Source organism: Enhydra lutris, unplaced genomic scaffold (assembly GCF_002288905.1).
Source record: "Enhydra lutris kenyoni isolate GAN:26980312 unplaced genomic scaffold, ASM228890v2 scaffoldscaffold54, whole genome shotgun sequence".
Taxonomy (NCBI): domain Eukaryota; kingdom Metazoa; phylum Chordata; class Mammalia; order Carnivora; family Mustelidae; genus Enhydra; species Enhydra lutris.
In genome coordinates this window covers 3,275,978-3,298,713 of record NW_019154138.1, presented here as the reverse complement: position 1 = coordinate 3,298,713, position 22,736 = coordinate 3,275,978, and the positions used below count along the sequence as shown (strand labels likewise).

At 42.0% G+C, this 22,736-nt stretch overlaps 1 protein-coding gene across 3 annotated transcripts; it reads right to left on the bottom strand.

Moving 5' to 3' along the window:
* Nucleotides 1–394: 394 nt before the first annotated feature.
* On the bottom strand, nt 395–20,873 carry LOC111157431 (CTD nuclear envelope phosphatase 1 regulatory subunit 1). 3 transcript variants are annotated; one of them, XM_022518826.1, is made up of 6 exons: nt 20,776–20,873; nt 19,624–19,976; nt 16,131–16,204; nt 11,008–11,117; nt 10,827–10,881; nt 395–1,760 (listed from the first exon to the last, which is right to left on the bottom strand). In XM_022518826.1, exons 2-6 carry the CDS (start codon nt 19,745–19,747, stop codon nt 1,719–1,721), a joined length of 405 nt encoding a protein of 134 aa, XP_022374534.1. In that variant the 5' UTR covers nt 19,748–19,976; nt 20,776–20,873; the 3' UTR covers nt 395–1,718. The 3 variants fall into 3 exon arrangements, with proteins under 3 accessions (XP_022374534.1, XP_022374535.1, XP_022374533.1); XM_022518827.1 differs by having other exon boundaries at nt 19,624–19,695; XM_022518825.1 differs by lacking the exon at nt 20,776–20,873 and having other exon boundaries at nt 19,624–20,599.
* Between the last annotated feature and the right edge of the window lie 1,863 nt (nt 20,874–22,736).

The following is a 22,736-nucleotide window of genomic DNA, read 5'->3' as shown; positions in this document are numbered from 1 at the left end:
GAGAAGCAGGCTCCCTGAGGAGCGAGGAGCCCGATGCGGGACTCGATCCCAGGACGCTGGGATCATGACCTGAGCCGAAGGCAGCTGCTTAACCAACTGAGCCACCCAGGCGTCCCAAGAATCTACATTCTTAATGATCACATTCTAATGGCTCCTGAGTTAAGTATCCCCCCCACACACACACAACAGTTTTTCAATCTGAGTCAAGAAACTTGGACTCTGGTGCTAGTTCTGTCTTTAATGGCACAGTCGTTGAGTGTCTGCCTTCCACTAGACAGTTCAAGTAAGGGACCTCATCTGGAACTAGTCTGTATCTGACACATGTGTTGTGCTTTTTAACCTTAAGTGCTACAGACTTTCTATGAATTGAGGAAAAAAAGCCCAGTCGCTAATTATATATAAAGTATTTATTTTTATGCACATATTTACCTACAAAATTTACAGACAATCAAACTGTGCCGAATACATAAGAGTACCCTCTGATGACTTCGTAGGAGCAGAGAGGGTCTTATTGCTGCAGTTTTAAGAATAAAATCTCAAACACGTCAAAGCCAAGATGGACAGTTAAGTTAAATGGTAGCCTTGTTAAAAAGTTTTTGTCCTGTGAGTGAATTTTCAGCTTCATGTTAAATGGAATTTAAAAGACTGCTCATGAAATAATTTAAACCTTTTCAAAATCATCTAATAAACAGGTAAAAGGCACCTCCAGTTCTTTAAAATATTTACAGCAATCCCAATAGTTTAAGATTAGGGCAATTATAGTACAGGTGGCTAAAATGCATACACAGTATGTCATTAACACTCTCTGAACAGTGAGAATTGTAGACTCTAGTTTGGGGCGCCGCTCCCAAGTCACCCCGTGATGGAGCAGCTGATCAATTACACCCGTGCAACACTAGTGTAACAGCACGCCAACCGCGGCGTTAAGATCCAATGATCTAAAACAAGGACTATCAAATTCCCAGACAGTACATAATTTATAACTAAACTTGTATATTCAGAAGCCTTTGGAGTGTTCTTAAAATTATTAAAAAAAAATATAAAGTATATTTAGCATTGAAGGAAAACAACAAACTGGAAACGGTTACCATGAGAGTGGTTGAAGTTCACTATCTGGTTTAACAAAAATGTTTTCTCAGAAGAACATCTATAATTTCTCACAACATAATGGAGATGAGTCTTTCTCAATTTACACTCGATCCGATGTTTTTCTTGCATTATGATTAGAACAGAGGGGTGTAAGAATGAAAGGCACAGCTATGCGCGATAGCTGGGTGTGAAGAGCCATGGGGCCGGCCAACGGATGCTCCCACGATACTGGTGCAGGAGAACAAAGTCCACGGAAGGCTTCCCTCTTTGACATTGGCATTGATTTGCTATTTACAGTAGTTTGCAAAAATACATTATAAAAACTGGATGAGGTTCTGTTTCTAAGTTTAACTTAGTAACATATAGACATACTTCATCTGCAGAAGTCTCTGCAGGGTCTGAAGTACTAAAGTGACACTAATACTGTAACACAGATAATCAAAGGTACCAAGCACGGGGGAGGCGAGTCATCATCATCGAGATCATCTGGGTAAATATTGCACACTTCTTGTCAGTTGTTGCTATGATCTTCACATATCCAACTGTAAAAGGAATCCCTTATGGCTTTTTGCTGTATCACTCATTTGAAGAAAGGCTGTTTTAGGTCCCATAACAATGAGTGCAGATTGTCACTGAACATGAGGCCTAGGTTTCAAAATGAGTTTTCCTGTCTGTAAAAATGAAAGAAAAGTTTTTCAATACACAGTTCCACTAAAAACATCACCATTTATCCATAAGCCTTGAAGTACATTTGAAGGGTACCAGAACATCCTTTATATGAAGTTTAAATATTTTTTTAAAGATTTTATTTATTTGACAGAGAGAGATCACAAGTAGGTAGAGAGGCAGGCAGAGAGAGAAAGAGAGAAAGGAGGAAGCAGGCTCCCCGCCAAGCAGAGAGCCCGATTCAGGACTTGATCCCAGGACCCAGAGATCATGACCCGAGCCAAAGGCAGAGGCTTTAACCCACTGAACCCACTTTAACCCAGGTGCCCCAATATGTGAAGTAAATATTAAGCAATGACCAGTTATGTTTTCCAAGTTTTGTGTGGAGTTTTCTTCCTAAAATCTTCATTATTAAGATTTTATTTATATATTTGACAGAGAGAGAGAGAAAGAGCACAAGCAGGAGGAGTGGCAGGCAGAGGGAGAAGTACCTGTGGACCAGGGAGCCCCATGCAGAACTCGACCCCTGGACCCAGGATCATGACATGACCTGCGGCCAGAGGCAGATGCTTAACGAACCCAGGCACCCCTAAAATCTTCATTACTTTAAAACAACCCATTTGGAGTGCCTGGGTGCCTCAGTCATTAAGCGTCTGCCTTTGGCTCAGGTCATAATGCCAGGGTCCTGGGATTAAGCCCTGCATTGGGCTCGCTGCTCAGCGGGAAGCCTGCTTCTCCCTCTCCCACTCCCCTTCCTTTGTGTTCCCTCTCTAGCTGTGTCTCGCTCTCTGTCAAATAAACAAATAAATGAATCTTATAAATAAATACATAAATAAACAAAACAATCTATTTGATGAACTCCCTGTCCACTGGCTACCTAAAAATCTGCCAATCAATCCCATAAATAAAATCCCAACATGTATAAATTCATGCTCCTTGTCAAATGAAATTTACAAAACATAAGTATATGTATCTGAGCAAAAACATTTTTCCTTCACTAACAAATTTTTACTTTCAGGTGAAAATGTAAACCAATGATTAAGCACTAGACACACACTGCTGATGTTCAGTGTAAGTGGATGAAACTCTTCTGTAAGGTCAACTGCCCCCCTGCCCGGCTTTTTCTCTTAACCGAGCTCTAGGGGTGGCTCTGTCGGTTAGGTGTCTGCCTCTGGCTCAGGTCATGACCCCAGGAGTCTGGGACCAAGTCCCACACCGGGCTCCCTGCTCAGCAGGAAGCCTGCTTCTCTCTCTGCCTACTACTCGCCCTACTTGTCCTCTGACAAATAAATAAAATCTTTTTAAAAACTGAAGAAACATGGGGCACCTGGGTGGCTCAGTGGGTTAAGCCACTGCCTTCGGCTTGGGTCATGATCTCAGGATCCTGGGATCGAGCCCCATATCGGGCTCTCTGCTCAGCGGGGAGCCTGCATCCCCCTCTCTCTCTGCTTGCCTCTCTGCCTACTTGTGATCTCTCTCTCTCTCTCTCCCTGTCAAATAAATAAGTAAATAAATCTTAAAAAAAAAAATAAAAAAATAAAAAAAAACCTGAAGAAACAAATAAATAAATATAGTTCTAGGGGCACTTGGGTGGCTCAGTTGGTTAAGGGTCTGCCTTTGGCTTGGGTCATGATCCTGGGATTGAGCTCTTCTCCCTCTCCCTGCCACTCCCCCTGCCAGTATTCATTCTCTGTCAAATAAATAAATAAATAAACCTTTAAAAATAAAGTAAGCTCTACGCCCAACATGGGGCTTGAACTCACGTTCCCAAGATCAAGAGTTAAATGCTCCACTGACTGGGCCAGCCAGGTGCCCTGGCCCAACTGTGTTATTTACCTAAAGAAAAGGTACATGCCATATAGTTCAAAAAACTCCACTTCTGGGAGTTTACCTAAAGGACACAAGCACAAAGCTGTACATAAAGATGTTACTAATTTGGGCACCTAGGCGACTCAGCTGGTTAAGCGACGGACTCTTGGTTTAAGGTCATGTCATGATCTCATGGGTTGTGAGATAAAACCCTGCATTGGGTTCTGAGCTCAGCAATGAGTCTGCTTGAAGAATCTCTCCCTCTGCCTCTATCCCACTTGTGCTTTCTTGTGCATACTCTAAAATAAATCTTTAAAAAAATGTTACTAATTCTTTCATTCAACATTTACTGAGTGTCTGCTGTGGGCCAGGCCTTGTGGGAGATACGAGGGATCCAAGAATGAACTAGACACACTCCCTCATCCTCCTGCAGCTTAAGTTCTGGCAGAGAATATACAACATACGCAGTATGGAAACTGCAAACAACTGTATGACCAACAGGGCATTATATCATGAGGTATCCATAAAAGAGGGCAGTGTGTAATTAAACAAAATGGAAGACCCTCCCGCTTTTCAAAACAAAAGAGAACAAAACAAAACAAAACAAGGCTCCATGCCCAGCATGAAGCTCATCATGAGGCCTGAATTCATGAACCTGAGATCAAGACCTGGGCTGAAATCAAGAGCTGGACACCAAACTGACTAAGCCACCCAGATGCCCCAAAACAGAAGACCTTAACTGGTATAGTGTAGATAAAAAGCCCAAGACTTTGCACATGGTTCATGTCCAATAAATGGTGGCTCTTAAAGCCTAATACTGGATCAAAGAAGCAGGTCTGAAAACTCCCGTAATACCTAAGAAGCAAATGAGAATGGGCAACGCAACACAAAACATCTTTGGTTGGTGAGACTCTAGGTGGTTTCATTAATATTTTGTTACTGTGATTCTTGGGTTAAAAGTGCTATCAAGATTCTGATCACAAGATTCTCACTTTAACTTCATTTTTAGCCGTTTAACTTTTGGTAATTCCCTAGTAATGTTGGTAGAACTTTGATGCTAATTTTTTCAGTTTTATTGAGGTATAACTTACATACAGTGTATAACTTATATACTGCCTGGGCGGCTCAGCCAGTCAAGTGTCCAACTCTTGATTTTGGCTTAGGTCATGATCTGAGGGTCATGAGAATGAGCCCGCATCAGGCTCAGTGCAGAATCTACTTGAGATTCTCTCACTCTGCCTCTCCCCCTGCGTGTGTGCTAAGTAAAAATCTTCACACACACACACACATATGCCCACAGAGCCATCACCCCGTTCACGCTACAGAGTATCACCGCCACCCAGAAAGTTCTTCCACATCCCTTTTTGGTCAATGGGAGCCCCACTCCTGAAATAGACGTAACTACTTCCCATAAATTTTGCCCACCTCTGGTCTTTAAACACATACAATCAGAGATTATGTGCTCTTTCGCATCTACTTCTTTCACTCACTGTGCTTCTGCGATTCATCCATGTTATTATGTTCCAGCAGTGTATACTGTTTTATATTGTTATTACGATACACAATACACAGTATTCCACTGTGTAAACAAACCACTATTTGTTTTACCCAAGTTTTTTTTTTTTCTTTAAAGATTTTATTAATTTGACAGAGAGAGATCACAAGTAGGCAGAGCAGCAGGCAGAGAGGGGGAAGCAGGCTCCCTGTTGAGCAGAGAGCCCGAAGCGGGGCTCGATCCCAGGACCCGGGATCATGACCTGAGCCAAAGGCAGAGGCTTATCTCACTGAGCCACCCAGGCGCTCCCCAAGGTCTTAATCTATTTTAAATTACATGGAAAGACATTAATGTAATTTATTAAAAAATCAAATACATAAAACCTGGATGACTCAGTCAGTGAAGCAGGACTCTTGACCTTGGGGGTGTGACTTTATTTATTTATTTATTTATTTTTAAAAAGATTATTTATTTGACAGACAGAGATCACAAGTAGGCAGAGAGGCAGGCAGAGAGAGGGGGAAGCAGGCTCCCCATTGAGCAGAGAGCCCGATGCGAGGCTCGATCCCATGACCCTGGAATCATGACCTGAGCCGAAGGCAGAGGCTTTAACCCACTGAGCCACCCAGCTGCCCCATGGGGATGTGACTTTAAACTCCATGTTGGGTATAGGATTACTTAAAAAATAAGCAAACAATTTAAAATGTTTTCAAATATACATAAGCTGAAATTCTTCCTTCCATTTATCTCAAATTCTAGCCCTCTTAGAGAAGAAACCAGTTTTAGCATGAACTCTTCCAGACTGGGTTCTATGATTTACATCCACATATATAAATAATAAAAATCTGATGTTTCTGAGCCATCTGGCTCAATCAGTTAAGCATCCAACTCTTGGGTTTCAGCTTGGGTCATAAATTCAGGGTCATGAGATCAAGCCCCTGTGTCAGGCTCTGTGCTCAGCAGGAAGTCTGCTTGAGATTCTCTCTCTCCCTCAACCCCTCCTCCTTTCTCCCTAAAATAAAATAAATCTTTTTTTTTTTTTTTTTAAGATTTCATTTATTTATTTGAGAGAGAGACAGTGAGAGAGAGCATGAGCGAGGAGGTCAGAGGGAGAAGCAGACACCCCATGGAGCTGGGAGCCCGATGTGGGACTCGATCCCGGGACCCCGGGATCATGACCTGAGCCGAAGGCAGTCGTCCAACCGAGCCACCCAGGCGTCCCCCTTTTTTTTTTTTTTTTAAAGATTTTATTTATGGGGTGCCTGGGTGGCTCAGTGGGTTAAGCCTCCGCCTTCGGTTCAGGTCATGGTCTCAGGGTCCTGGGATCAAACCCCGCACTGGGCCCCATAAATAAATCAAACTTAAAAAATCTGGTGTTTCTAACTTGCTAAAATATTTGAAGGTAAAAAATACGACTTGGGATTTGTTTCAAAATAATCTGATGGAGGAAGGTGGGCAGGGGTACACATGAAATAAGAATGGCCATGAGCTAATTATTGTTGACACTGACCAGTGGGGACACAGTTCATTATACTCTCCATTTTTTTGTCTGGAAATTTTCTAATTAAAACTTTCTTACAGGGGGCACCTGGGTGGCTTAGTGGGTTAAAGCCTCTGCCTTGGCTCAGGTCATGATCCCAGGGTCCTGGGATCGAGCCCCACATGGGGCTCTCTGCTCAGCAGGGAGCCTACTTCCCCACCCCTGCCTGCCTCTCTGCCTACTTGTGATTTCTGTCTGTCAAATAAATAAATAAATAAAATCTTAAAAAAAAACAAAACCTTTCTTACAGATGAAGATGTGATACACACACACAAACCGCGTGCACACTGGAGTATTATTCAGCCACAAAAAAGAATGAAATCTTGCTATTTGCACTACATAGATGGAGCTCAAGAGTATAATGCTAAGTGAAACAGAGAAAGACAAATACTGTGTAATTTCACTCATATGTGCAATTTAAGAAAAAACAAAAACAAGCAAAGAAAAAAAGACAAATCAAGAAAAAGACTCTTTTTTTTTTTTTTAAAGATTTTATTTATTTGTCAGAAAGAGAGGGAGAGAGAGCGAGCACAGGCAGACAGAATGGCAGGCAGAGGCAGAGGGAGAAGCAGGCTCCCTGCCGAGCAAGGAGCCCGATGCGGGACTCGATCCCAGGACACTGGGATCATGACCTGAGCCGAAGGCAGCTGCTTAACCAACTGAGCCACCCAGGCGTCCCAAGAAAAAGACTCTTAATTACAGAGAACAAACTGATGGTTACAGGAGGGGAAGTGGGTGGGGGGATGGGGGAAATAGATGATGGGGATTAAGGGGTGCACTTGTCATAACGAGCACACGGTGATGTACAGAAGTGCTGAAATCACTCTATGGTACACCTGAAACTAATATAACACTGTATATTAACTATACTGGAATTAAAAAGAAAATGGTACTAGGGGGAAAAAAACTAAAACAACAACAACAACAAAAAAGAAGATACCAAACTGAGTATACCATCCAGTAATTTACTTCTTGCACTTCACATTATGCCCTGCAGAGCCTTCCATGGCCATACTGACAGATTTACTTACGGTTTCCTACAATGTGGCTACACCTCAGTCTATTTTACCATGCCCTTGTTGGGAAATGTAAAGCTGGTTTCCATTTTTTCCCTACTGCAAAGCATGTTGCAATAATGACCTTGTACCTGCCTCCTCGTGTGCATGTGACTGATGGTCCCCACCAAGGGTAGATGGAGAGAAGTAGAATGGTTAGGTCATGAGACATGCCAATTTTACATTTTACAGGAATGATGAAAACTGCCCTCTAACATGGCTATCCCACTGTATATTCTCAACAAGCAGTGCATGGGTTCATCTACTTTACCACAGTACTGGACTTTCAATTTCTACCAATGTAAAGGTAGGTAAGACAAATGAAAACTCAGTTTTAGGGGCACCTGGGTGGCTCAGTCGGTTAAGCATCTGCCTTGGGCTCAAGTAATAATTCAGGGTCCTGGGATCAAGCCCTGTGATGGGTTCCCTGCTCAGTGGGGAGTCTGCTTCTCCCTTTCCTTCTGCTTCCCCCCAAGACCCTCCACTCATGTTCGCTCTCTCTCTCTTAAAAAGAAAAAAAGAAAAGAAAAAGAAAAAGATAACTCAGTTTTACTGTCCACTTCCCCAATTACAAATGAGGCTATCTGTAGTCCCACTTCTGTGAGATGACTTACCTCTTTCCACATTTCAAATGTACTATTTATCTTTTTTTATTGATTTTTTTATTTTATATTCTATCCTCTATTAGATATCTTGCCAATACTTTCTTTTTATATGTTTTTTTTTTTTCAGTAATCTCTACACCCAACGTGGGGCTCAAACTCACAACCCTGAGATGAAGAGTCACATGCTCACTGACTAAGCCAGCTAGGCACCCCACAAACAATTTCTTCTAATCACTGCTCATTTTCTTGCCTTTTGCTGTACGATATTTTCAAATGTTGGTGCAATTAAAGGTATCCAACCTCTTCCATGATGGTTTTTTGTTCTGAGTCTTAAAAAGTTTTTCTACACCAAGATCATAAACATATTCATCTCTGGAGCACCTGGGTGGCACAGTGGGTTAAACATCCAACTCCTGGTTTCAAGTCAGGTCATGATCTCGAGCTCCATGTTGGGCTCCATACCGAGCAGAGAGTCTGCTTGGGTTTCTCTCTTCCTCTACCCTTCCCCCAACTCATGTGTGTGTGCATGTTGTATTACTTATTATACTAATAAATCTTAAAAAACAAAAACCATTCATATGTACTTTCTTCTAATGCTTATGAGATAGGTATGTCTTTTTAAATATATTTAAGACTTTATCTGGAATTTAATCTTTTTAATTGATGTGAAAAAGAGATCTAAATTCCTTTCTTTCTCCTTTTTTTTTTTTTTAAGATTTTTTATTTATTTATTTGACAGACAGAGATTACAAGTAGGCAGAGAGGCAGGCAGAGAGAGGGGGGAAGCAGGCTCCCCGCTGAGCAGAGATCCCCATGTGGGGCTCGATCCCAGGACTCTGAGACCATGACCCGAGCCGAAGGCAGAGGCTTTAACCCACTGAGCCACCCAGGCGCCTCTCATTTCTTTCTCAAATGAAAAGCCAATTACCTCAACACTATTAGCCCATTTCTCCCCTTTTGACTTGAAATACTATACTTATCCTCTAATTTAAAAAAAAAAATCAAACTGTTTAGTCTTTATTCTCTTCATTGATCTAGTGGCTTTCCTGGCTTAGTATCTTTTTTTCCCTCTTTATTCTTATTTTCTATACTGGATAAGTATTATTTGATAGTTTTTTTAACTTGAAGGTAAAAATACCTTTATAAATAAAATAAGTGAATCAAACCTGTGAGATACTCTAGTATATCAATACATGATTAACTTTTAAAAACAGTCGGTTTGGGGGGCCTGGGTGGCTCAGTGGTTTAGTGTCTACTTTCGACTCAGGTCATGATCCCAGGGTCCTGAGATCAAGCCCCGCATCCGGCTCCCTGCTTGGTGGGAGGCCTGCTTCTCCCTCTCTCACTGCCCTTGCTGTGTTCCCACTCTCACTGTCTCTCTGCCAAATAAATAAATAAATAAAATCTTAAAAACAAAACAAAACAAACAAACAAAACCAGTCGGTTTGTTAAATTTGTATTCTGTCAATTAATTTGAGATCTAATTTAAAATCCTATATACAGGGCGCCTGGGTGGCTCAGACAGTTAAGCACCTGACTTCAGCTTAGGTCATGACCCTGGGGTCCTGGGATTGAGTCCTGCATCGGGCTCCCGACATTCTGCTTCTCCCTTTGCCCCTCCTCCACTGCTTGTATTCCCCCCTTCTCAAAAACAAATAAATAAAATCTTATTTTTTAAAATCCTATATACAGAATATCGTTAGGTAACAGTTTACAAATCCAACACCCAACAATCCATTTTTGGCCAATAATGACAACTGTGTATTGAATTTAAGACAGCTTCAATCATAAGACATCATGATTTTATGTCATTAAGATTAAACTCGGGGGAGGGGTGCCTGGATGGCTCAGTCAGTTAACCATCTGCCCTGGGCTCAGGTTGTGATCCCACGATCCTGGGATGGAGCCCCACAACAGGCTCCCCGCTCAGGCGGGAGCCTGCTTCCCCCCTCCATCTGTTCCTCCTGCCTGCTTGTGCTCTCTAAAATAAATTAAAAAAAAAAAAAAAAAAGAAAAGAAAAAAGAAAAGAAAGATTAAACTGGGAGTACCTGGCTGGCTCAGTGGTACAGCATGTGACTCTAGATCTCAGGGTCATGAGTTCAAGCCCCATACTTGGCATACAGCTTACGTGTTTAAAAAAAAAAAAAAAAAAGGGTACTGTCAACTCTACCAGTTGACCTGTATGATACTACAGATCATTAGATGCATCTCAATTTCTGAGATGTATATATGGGTCTTAGGATCAATACTATAAGGAGTATCTCCACTATTAATCCATGCAGACAATTTTTTTAAAGATTTTATTTATTTATTTGAGAAAGAATGAGCACAAGCAGGGTGAATGGGCCCAAGGGAGAAGCATACTCCCTGCTGAGCAGGAAGCCTGATGTAGTACTTGGGGATCCCTAGGCTCTGGGATCATGACCTGAGCCGAAGGCAGACGCTTAACCGACTGAGCCACCCAGGTGCCCCATGCAGACAATTTATTAATGTCTGCTTTATTTAAGCCAAAACATTTCAGTCCTTTCATGCACATCTACAATTTTCTAACGTAAACAATACTCACATCATCACAAGACATATTGTATTCTGCTAATACAGTTCGACATCGAGCAGCTATGCTGAAAAAATGTGGTCAAAGGAAAATTTATCTTATGAAGAATAAGCTTTTAAAACAACACCTAGATGGATCAAAAAGGTGCTTTAATTTCATTCAGAGAATAAAAGTCAATTTTGGTAAAGGATACATTGATGGTGCAACGACCCTCTTGTGTATTCCGGCAAAGAACAAGCCTATTAGAGTAATACAGCTAATAGTGAAAAATGGGTGATTCCATAAAGATGTGAAGAAGGACACCTGGAAAAGAAGAGTTTGAAATATAAAAATGTTCAGGATCTCAGAACAATACTAATTTTTACCTCCCCACTTATGCATAAATATATGTAGGATTTTAATCATCTGAAATATGAGGATTTGAAGAATTTAAAATAATCCTAGTTCTGTTTTGCTGTGCCATGCAAATAAAACCAGTTATCTATTTTGTATCTTTAACGTAGCAAGATAATATAGCAATATTCCCTCCATCAATTTCAAAGACTTTAACCACTAAAAATTCATTCTTATAATCAAAAAACATTCTACCAAAATGTTTACTAAACTCTCTCTGGTAAAAAAACAATTTAAAAAGCAGATGACGAGAGACATCTGACTGGCTCAGCTAGTAGAGCATGTCTCTTGACCTCAGTAGTCATGAGCTCGAGCCCCATGTTGGACATAGAGATTACATACACACAGACACACACACATATATAAAAGCACAAGACGGGGAGCCTGGGTGGCTCAGTGGATTAAGCCGCTGCCTTCGGCTCAGGTCATGATCTCAGTGTCCTGGGATCGAGCCCCGCATCAGGCTCTTTGCTCAGCGGGGAGCCTGCTTCTCTCTCTCTCCCTCTGCCTGACTCTCTGCCTACTTGTGATCTCTCTCTCTGTCAAATAAATAAATAAAAAATCTTTAAAAAAAAAAAATAAAAAAATAAAAGCACAAGACTGTAAGCGCCACAGGAGTAGACGTGGTCTTGTGCATCTCTGTTCTTCCAGTATGTGAAACAGTGCTTGGCAAACGTACATGCTCAATTAATACTGCTAAACGAGTGAAGATAAGGTCTCTGGTCTGAAGTCAATGAAAATACAAGTCAGCAGTGATATAGTTACTCTCCCCATTGAAAAGCTTCCTTTCAGAACTGGGGCAGCCTCTATCATGCATAACCTGGTCCCAGTCCAACCATTTCCTGCTGTACCCACATACATGCTACCGTACTTCTCCTCTCCTACATGGCCCCAGAAGATTCAGCTCCAGTATAATCCTCCCCTCTCTGTGGAAGCAAAAAGTGAGTTTGGTTTTAAAGCTACTGAGACTTATTTATTTTTTATTTTTTATTTTTTTTAAGATTTTTTTTTTTTTTTATTTGACAGAGAGAGATCACAAGCAGTCAGAGAGGCAGGCAGAGAGAGAGGAGGAAGCAGGCTCCCTGCTGAGCAGAGAGCCCGATGCGGGGCTCAATTCCAGGACCCTGAGACCACGACCCGAGCCGAAGGCAGTGGCTTAACCCACTGAGCCACCCAGGCGCCCCGAGACTTATTTATTTTTAAAGATTTTATTTATTTAGGGGCGCCTGGGTAGCTCAGTGGGTTAAAGCCTCTACCTTCAGCTCAGGTCGTGATCCCAGGGTCCTGGGATCGAGCCCCGCATTGGGCTCTCTGCTCAGCGGGGAGCCTGCCTCCCCCTCTCTCTCTTCCTGCCTCTCTGCCTACTTGTGATCCCTGTCTGTCAAATAAAATAAAATTTTTAAAGATTTTTTTTTTAAAGATTTTAAAATCTTTAAAGATTTTTTAAAAAGATTTTAAAACCTTTAAAGGTTTTCTTCCTTAAAGATTTTATTTATTTATTTGACAGAGAGAGATCACAAGTAGGCAGAGAGGCAGGAAGAGAGAGAGGGGGAGGCAGGCTCCCCGCTGAGCAGAGAGCCCGATGCGGGGCAGGCTCCCACTGAGCAGGGCGCCTGACTTGGGGTGCAATCCCAGGACGCTGGGATCATGATCTGAGTTGAAGGCAGACGCCTAACTGACTGGGCTACCCAGGCAACCCTGAAGCTACTGAGATTTAAATGGACAGAGGACACTCAAGCAGGGAAAGATGATTAGTAGCTACCTATAAAGAAGGTAGGTTTAGGGGCACCTGGCTGGGTCAGTCAGAAGAGCATGTGACTCCTGATCTTGGGGTTGTGAGTCTGAGCCCCATATGGGGTACAGAGATTACTTAGATAAAACTTAAAAAGGGGGGGGGCAGCGCCTGGGTGGCACAGTCAGCTGAGCGTACATCTCTTAGTTTTTGCTCAGGTTGTATTTTCAGGGTTGTGAGATCAAGCCTTGTGTTGCCCTCAGTTGGGAATGTGCTTAAGATTTTCTCTCTCTCTCTCTCTGCCCTTCTCCCCCACCACCTGTCGTGCTCACTTTCCCTCTCTCTCAAATTAAAAAAAAAAAAAAAAAAGAAAAAAAAGAAAAGAATGAGCATTTAAGAGAAACAAAGAGCTAATTTCAGATCTGGGCATAAGAGAGGACAGCAGGAAATAAGACAACGGGAGTATGTAAGACAAGAGTCTAGGATCCAGGACTGAAACGAGTGGGCACTGAAGCCAGACTACTGGGGGATAGCACTATAGTTTGAAAGAGGAAAAAAGATGTGTTTAGAGTCTGGAAAAAGAAATCCAATGGACCAGGAACTAAATGGGAGCAACAGAACTAAGCCAAAGGCATCTATACTCCACTCTTATAACAAGAGATGCATACATATTTCAAGACCAAGAACTAAACTTACAAAAAAGACCAGGTAGCTGGCCTAGTACGCTACTGGTTAAATAAATTTGTCAAAAGAAGAAATGAGAGACTGACAACATCAGAAGAGAAGAAGCTCCCAGAAGGATGAAATTCTGAAAAGGTTAATAATCCAGAGGAATGTCTTCTTAAAACCTTCAAGGACAGCTTAATTCCCACAGGCCAGCTAGATTTCACATGGCCTGCACAATGTAAGCACATGTAGTGTCTTATATGTCAATTTTAACTAGATCAGTCGACATCGCCCTTCTTTCCTCCACAGCAATGATCAACTGCATCAAAATACCGGTTCCCCCTTTAGATCGGGCATTCATGTACTTTCTAGCTTGCTCTATTCCTTCTCTCCTTGGATTCTTCCAGATAATCACGCACTGGCTTTTGAGTCTGCAACTCCTGCTAGAGACAATTGCTGTTTAAAACTCCTATCAGCTTTGAGGTTATTAAATACTGAAATCTAAAGAGCTAACCCTTAGGCTAATAGTTATATTCTCACCTAATTTAGAAAATTACATTAACTACAGAGTTTTGGGTCTACTTCAAATTACATTTCATTCTGTGTTTTATTAAGATCTCAACTAGCTGAAATCAGCTTATATTTTTCCCAATTAGAAGTCAGATTCATTTCCCAAGATAGACCTTTTCAATCTTCTTGCCAGCCTCCTCACTCTTCCCCTGAAGATGAACACCAAGCAGAGCCTTAAGAGCAGACTTTTATAAATGAACACACAAGAGAGTTTCCTATCTGTCATAAAAACCCCTCTATTAATGTAAAATTCCATCACCAGTCTCCCCTACCTCCTATTCTTTTATATCTCCACCCCAATGGATAAAGGCAGGGAGACTACACGCTAAATAACCCCCTGGCTGCCCGAACGGCCATCTGGACTGCTGACAAAAGCTTTGCCATTAGGTTTTCCTTCTGTATAAACCAACAGGTAATAAATAAAGCTACTGGGAGCAGTCTACCTAATTACAGTTTAAAAAGGGATGTGGGCTTGAAATTTGAGAAAAATTAGAACACCACTATTACCTAAATAAAGCTGCACTGAGGCAAAAAAAAAAAAAACTTCACTGAAATACTGGAGACTACTGCTTCTCTAATAAAAAAAAAAAACTCAGTTTGAAATTAAGGCACAAGTTAGTAGAAAGAAGTAGAATTTTGAGAAACATTCTATCAGGTTTGATCAAAAGGATGCTTCCAGAAATAACATTATGAAATCTTTTATTGCATTTGGTATAGGGATGTTCTTGTACAGAGCCCAATGGGAGTTCTCTCAGGGTTTCCTATATTAAATTTCAGGCAGGAAATTTTTTTAAAGATAAATGCGGAGAACAAAATCTTTGCTAGCTTACGGAACTCATACATGTGTTCTTTTCACAGAGAAGGAAAACCATGGAACCAACTGTGACTTTATGGATTAGGTAACTCAGAGACTAATTTACAACTCAGTTCTGGCAAGTGTGGTGGCCCATATGACCTTGTCTGTGACCTGGTTTCCCTCCTTTGACCCTCTAGTCTAATCTTTTTTTTCCCCCTCGATCTTGATGTTTTTTTTTTTTTAAGTTTTTTTTTTTTTTTTTTTAAGATTTTATTTATTTATTTGACAGAGAGAGATCACAAGTAGACGGAGAGGCAGGCAGAGAGAGAGAGAGAGAGAGAGAGGGAAGCAGGCTCCCCGCCGAGCAGAGAGCCCGATGCGGGACTCAATCCCAGGACCCTGAGATCATGACCCGAGCCAAAGGCAGTGGCCCAACCCACTGAGCCACCCAGGCGCCCCGATCTTAATGTTTTATTACATTAAAATTTTGCTGTTTTATCATGTTTCCTGCAAAGACATTTCAAATGCTTTGTGGGATGATGAAAGGTACTACCAAATTTAAGTCACAGAAGAAAATGAAATTTTATACTTTTTAATTTTTTTTTTTTAAAGATTTTATTTATTTACCCGACAGAGATCACGAGTAGGCAGAGAGGCAGGCAGAGAGAGAGAGAGGAGGAAGCAGGCTCCCCACTAAGCAGAGAGCCCGATGTGGGGCTCGATCCCAGGACCCTGGGATTCTGACCTGAGCCGAAGGCAGAGGCCTTAACCCACTGAGCCACCCAGGTGCCCCAATTTTATACTTTTTAAAAGCTGGCACAGATGATATTAAATGAACAAAAGAGAAGACAATTTTTATACTGAAATATGTACAAACTGTGAATATGAAATGTAAAAAGATATGTAAGAAGTTCAGAAATGAGTAAGAAGTAGTGTAAGTGGGGTATTTCTTAGGTCTTTTTTCCTGTAAAAGATACTTAATCTACAACACACAACCGAAGTTTTTCTTAACCAAATTAATGTAAGGCATATATTTAATATAATGATTAATGTCACTACTAGTAATAATAGGTAGCATTTGGGTAATACTTTACAATGAACAAAGCACTGCTACATTATCTCATTTAATCCAGTAAAGATTTTAAATCAAAACTTCTACCTTTTGTGTCTCGGGATCTATTAACCAGTTCCAGGCACCAGTAGCTGTGCAGACAGATACCACTATAAGAAGCACTGATGAAAGATAAACACGAAATTAGTAAGGAAATAAGCTGTTAATACATTTATACTAATACCACCAGTTCCTAATCAATGAGAGCCAAAGGATGCAGCACTTTATTAAATAGAAAATACATTTGACTGAGGAATTAGGAAACTTGCTGTATGACTCTGAGGAATTCTCTTACATACTATGAACCTTAGTAATTGAGGATGATATTGTTCCCATTATTACTTTAGGCAGAACTTACCAAGATCAACAAATTAAAAGCAGTAGGAACTTTTGACATGCTTTGTGCTGATTTTGCAGATCCTACAAATTCAAATTAAAAAAACAAAAACACCTCTCATTTTCTACGTAAACAAACCAAACAATGACTCCTTTATGAATGCACTGAGAATCCTGGCTAGAGGATTCTGCCTTTAAACAACGGCTGCTGAAACGGCTGCTATCAAGAATGTGGAGCTCAGGGCGCCTGGGTGGCTCAGTGGGTTAAGCCGCTGCCTTCGGCTCAGGTCATGATCTCAGGGTCCTGGGATCGAGTCCCACATCGGGCTCTGCTCAGCGGGGAGCCTGCTTCCCTCTCTCTCTCTCTGCCTGCCTCTTTGTCTGCTTGTGATCTCTCTCTGTCAAATAAATAAATAAAAATCTTAAAAAAAAAAAATTAAAAAAAAAAAAAAAAGAATGTGGAGCTCACTGATTAGTGTCAGGTTTTCTTCAGAGACTTAAAGGAAGTTCAGGGTAGAAATTACTGATGGTAGAACTCAGAAAACCTTCTCCTCACTAAGTTAGAATTACTTTAGGAATTCTAAATAGATCCTAAACAAAACTCAAGAATGAATGATACAGGGACGCCTGGGTGGCTCAGTTGGTTGGGCAGCTGCCTTCAGCTCAGGTCATGATCCTAGCGTCCTGGGATCGAGTCCCACATCGGGCTCCTTGCTCGGCGGGGAGCCTGCTTCTCCCTCTGCTCTGCCTGCCTTTTTGTCTGCCTGTGCTCGCTCTCTCTCCCTCTCTGACAAATAAATAAAATCTTAAAAAAAAAAAAGAATGAATGATACAGAGGTGCCTGGGTAGCTTCACTGGTTGAATCTGTGACTCTTGATCTCAGGGCTGTAAGTTCGAGCCCCAAGGTAGATGTAGAGATTACTTAAAAATAAAATCTTAGGGATGCCTGGGTGGCTTAGTCGGTTAAGCAGCTGCCTTTGGCTCAGGTCATGATCCCAAGGTCCTGGGATCGAGTCCCAATTCTGGCTCCTTGTTTAGTGGGGAGCCTTCTTCTCCCTCTGCCTGCAGCTTCCCCTGCTTGTGCGTTCTCTCTCTCTGACAAATAAATAAATAAAATCTTCTAAAAAATGTTTAAAAAAATAAATAAAATCTTAAAGAAAAAAAGGAATTAAAAAAAAAAGGAATAAATGGTACTACTAGAAAATAATAAAGGGGCACCATGACCTAGTTAATATTCTGGATATCAAGGTACTGTCCTTCAGTTAGGACACATACAGTTTTAAAATATAAAGACCAAGATTCAAAGAGCAAGGGGCGCCTGGGTGGCTCAGTGGGTTAAGGCCTCTGCCTTCGGCTCAGGTCATGATCTCAGGGTCCTGTGATCGAGTCCCGCATCAGGCTCTCTGCTCAGCAGGGAGCCTGTTTCCCCCTCTCTCTCTGCCTGCCTCTCTGCGTCCTTGTGATCTCTCTCTCTCTCTCTGTCAAATAGATAAAATCACTTAAAAAAAAAAAAAGATTCAAAGAGCAATAGAAAAATAAAACTTTACCTAGAATTCCTGGTGATTTACTTTTAGAAGTGGCAAATCACAGGAAAACAATCTCATTTTAGGTATTTAAGAACAGAATCAAAATTTCAGAATTACATTTTCAGAGCAGATTAAAAATTTCTTATAATAAAAAAAAATTTCTTATAATGCTGTATTTCTAGTAAGAAATATGTCATACTACACAGATTTTTCTTTTGAAAAATGAAGCAGGGGTGCCTGGGTGGCTCAGTGGGTTAAAGCCTCTGACTTCGGCTCGGGTCATGATCCCAGGGTCCTGGGATCGAGCCCCACGTAGGGCTCTCTGCTCAGCAGGGAGCCTGCTTCCCCCCCACCTTCTCTGCCTGCCTCTCTGCCTACTTGTACTTGTGATTTGTCTCTCTGTCAAATAAATAAAGAAAAGAAAAGAAAAGAAAAAAGAAAAATGAAGCAAAAGCAAAATCAAACCAACTGGCAGGGACTCAAACACATACTTTTCGCTGGTACATTAACCAAGCTGATGTCATTTGTTTGTAAGCACTGAGACCATGAATCACAGAAAAGTAAAGTATATTCACTATATTATAAGATACCACAGCATCATATACATTTTAAAAGATTTTCAAGTAGCAGTGAAGTAAGGTTTTAGGGGTAATTCCTCCCTTAAGCCAAAGAACCTGAGAAAATCATTACTTGTAAATTCTGACCAATCAGAATTCTCACAGCATACAAAAAGAACTTTGCAAATAGACTGAATAAAAATACCATGAAAAATCCTGACACAGAAAAAGGCTCCTAACTTCAACAGTGCTCTCTGGCCCCACAAACTGAATTACACTTTGAAATAAAACATGTTTTCAACATGTGCTGTTGTACTTCCCTATTGGCAGGAATTAAATTTCAGTAACACATGTCCAAGAAACTAAAACTGGTCCCAACATAAGTTAGCAAAGCATTTTGTTTGCTGAGGTCATCATTTACATATGTATCTGCATTTCCTAAGTATTTCCATGGGGCAATAACCATTTTTTCAAACCCTACAGTACTCATGACATTTTGAAAAGCCAGTTGCAAGGTGAATTTGTTTGCCATGACAGACTGCAAAGCAACACATTCCTTGTCTGCTAAAATTGACCAAAGCTGATTTCATAACCTTTGCAGGTATATGTTAAATACGATTTTCCTCAACAGAATTTTATTTCGATAGTTTGTAGGCAAACTATAAAAATGCTAAAGATCCTCCTGAAGTTTTTGTGTGTCATTTATCAATAGTTAGTATTTAATAAAAAGAAGTGCATGTATTTTGATGGAAAAATGAAAATCCAACCATATGAAATACTGTCCTTTTAGTAGAGCCACTTCCTTTCCTTAAAGATTTCTTTCGTGGGGCTGCCTGCTGGCTCCAACGGTAGAACCTCCCACTCTCGATCTCAGGGTTGTGAGTTCGAGCCCCACAAAGGCTGTAGAGATGACTTAAAAATAAAATCTTAAAAACTTTTTTATTTAGGATGCGTTGTTTACCAAGTTAAAAAAATTCAAAAACTGTCAAAACACCAAGGAAATCGTATGGTTTAGTAAAGCATTTGTTAGTAAAAGAGTTTACACAAAAGCAAATCATTGCCAGGCAGAGATAAAAGTACCGATTGTCAGCTTATTTTCCAAAGAAACGTTCAAGAACTTACTTCTCCAACGTCCAGTGGCAGGTTGCAAACAATGAATATATTCTGTAAGTCTCCTCTCAAAAGCCTTGAGATCTAGGTAAAAAGATTTCAATTTTCCAATTGAGCCACTCTTACTAGTTTGCATCCATTAAGATGAAATTTTAGATACTCTAACTGCTTCAGGTCTTACACACCAACTTACATGTATCACTGCACTGTTTACTTCGTTTACTAGGACAGCTTTAAGCACTTGACAGAAACATTACGTTTCTTTAATTCCAATTTCACATATAAGGAAACTGGCTGGTTCACTTTTAGGAGCTTCGTAAAATGGTATGTGGAAAATCAGCAGCAGCCTCAGCCGGCGCCAAAAGCTAGAATTTTGGGGGTTGCAAATAAAAGGATCAGAATCAGGTCGAGTTTTAATTCTGCCGGAACCAAGAACCTTCTACTAGAACAATGTATTCCCTAACATCAAAGTCTTCGAGGTCTCTTTGACCGCAACGACCCGATTCCGATTTCTAGCCCTTCTGTGTAATTAATTAATGGCTACGCTTCGCGTCCGGTCTCACTGGATTTCTGATTCGGCTAACGGGTGGGTGTGGAGACACTCCCCTTTCCTCCCACAGAATGGGTTACAGGTGACCCACCGGGCACTATCAGAGCTCAAGCTCGGAGGCCTTCTGAAAGGGGCGTCCAAAGTGCTCCTGAGTGAGCAAGGTGGGCTAGCTTTCCCCAACCGAGTCTTTTAAAGTTTAAAAGGAAATCAAGCCACTCCCTTCCTGTGTCAGGAAACCAGAAACCACAGCAGGACTTACGGGTCCATTTCCCGGGGCTATCGAAATAAAATTGGGTGAATTAGCATACACAAACCGCAAAATGCGAAATGCTTGTTAATGAATAAAAAACAAAAGTTGCCCAGACTAGGGGCTCCCGGTCTGAGCTGGGGAGATGGGAGAGCTGACGCAACGTCCCCCAGCGCCCGCGCAAGCCACGCGCGCGGGAACCAGAGTCCGGCCGCCTCTGGCCGCCCCGAGGCCCCCGCGGCCCCGGCCCCTTCAGTCCATCCTTCGCGGCCTCCTCTCCCCGGGGCGGGGTCTCCGCGACTCTAGCCCCTCCAGCTTCCGGGAGGAGCCCGGGACCTGCCCGGGCGACCCAGGAAGCCCACTCTACCTTCCGCCTGCTCCAGCGAGTTCATGTCGGGCGGCAGCTCGGGTCACCGCCGCGGCCCCGTCCGCATCGCAGCTCCGCGGCCCCCGCCCGGCCCGCAACGCCAACTCCCACCTCTAACCGCTTCCCTCCGCCCCTCACCGTCGCACCGCCCCTTGCCTACACCCGCTGCGGTCATTGGGCACTCTGCCCGACCCGACAACTAAGATGGCTTTCTATTGGTTAGCTCCCGCACCAGCCTCGGGGCCTAGCGTTGGACGGTCTGCCGGAGGGACCAAGACCTGCCGGCGGCCGGGCTGGTGTAACGCTGGCGCCGCCTCCTGCCCCGGGGAGGAACTGCAGCCTGTCGGAGCCAATTCGCTTATAAGTGTGTATTCTTCGTTTCCTGCCTTGTTCTTTCATTCCTCAAATATTTATTGAGCGCCCTTTACCTTCTGGGCAATGTTCTGGTCACTGACGAGGGGTAAAGAAATAAAGGAGCTAGCGCTTCCCTCTAGGACTCGAGGGGATACAAAACTAATGAAAACCCAAATGATGGATTTAGGTTAGATTACCTCTTTCCTTGAAAGCCCAACTTCTTAAGGAAGCATTTCTCCCTTGGTTACTTTTTTCTCATGTTACCCAATTTTCCCAAAGTTTACCAACTTCATAAATCATAAAGAAGGCAAAGAAAGTATGACTACGTTTATATTTAGTTAAAATGTTTCTTGCTAATTTCCTTGTGGTCATTCATTCATTCAAGAACTATTTATTGGGAGATGTTCTAGGCACTGTGTTTTAGCAGGATACACTTATGAGGGGCGCCTGGGTGGCTCAGTGGGTTAAAGCCTCTGCCTTCCGCTCAGGTCATGGATTGAGCCCCGAATCCAGCTCTCTGCTCAGCAGAGAGCCTGCTTCCCCATCTCTCTCTGCTTGCTTCTCTTAAAAAAAAAAAAAAAAAAATACACTTATGACCAAGACAGAGGAGATTCCTGTCTTATTAGAGCAAGATAGAGGAGATTGCTGTCCCATTACAGCAGGTGATAAATATGCAATAAGTAATGCGACTCTTGATCTTGGGGTCCTGAGTTGGAGTGTGCCCCTAGGTGTTAGGCGTACGGTTTACTTAAAACACACACACACACACACACACACACACACACACATGCAAATAAGTAATTGATTTCAGATAAAGATAGTTGTATGAAGGAACTAACAGAGTAATTCCATATGATGAGCCAAAGGAGGGGTAAATAAGTCAACAAATTTAAGCCATAAGTCAAACTCTCCATTTTCACTTCTTTTTTTTTTTTTAAGATTTTATTTATTTATTATTTGACAGACAGAGATCACAGGTAGGCAGAGAGGCAGGCAGAGAGAGGAAGGGAAGCAGGCTCCCTGCTGAGCAGAGAGCCCGATGTGGGGCTCGATCCCAGCACCCTGGGATCATGACCTGAGCCGAAGGCAGAGGCTTTAACCTGCTGAGCCACCCAGGAGCCCCTCCATTTTCACTTCTTGATCAATGCTCCATTTCTCCATCACCAAGTCTTGTTAATCACCCTTCCCTTTGGGACCTAGCAGTGTTAGAGAATGGTTATTGAATATCTGTTATATTACAGACTGTCCTGGGCAAGATCCTGGGGAGGTGAGGAGTGAGACAGATGGCTGAATAGGACAGTCCAAAGCACTGTGATAATGGGAGCTTTGCTAACTTGCCTTCAAAGGAGACCTGATGGGGCACGTGGTGGGTTCCGTAGGTGGAGCCTGTGACTCTTGATCTCAGCTTGTGATTTCGAGCCCCATATGCGGTATAGAGATTACTTAAATAAATGATTAAAAAAAAAAAAAAAAGCAAGACCTGCTAATTGCAGGTTAGCCTGTTTGCCTGATGGGGTAAGCAAGTTTCTATTTCTAGCAAGAACTTGGGACAACAGAAGGAAGACCAAGGACTACCTCCTGGGTACTCCCTGTCCTCTCATTTTCAA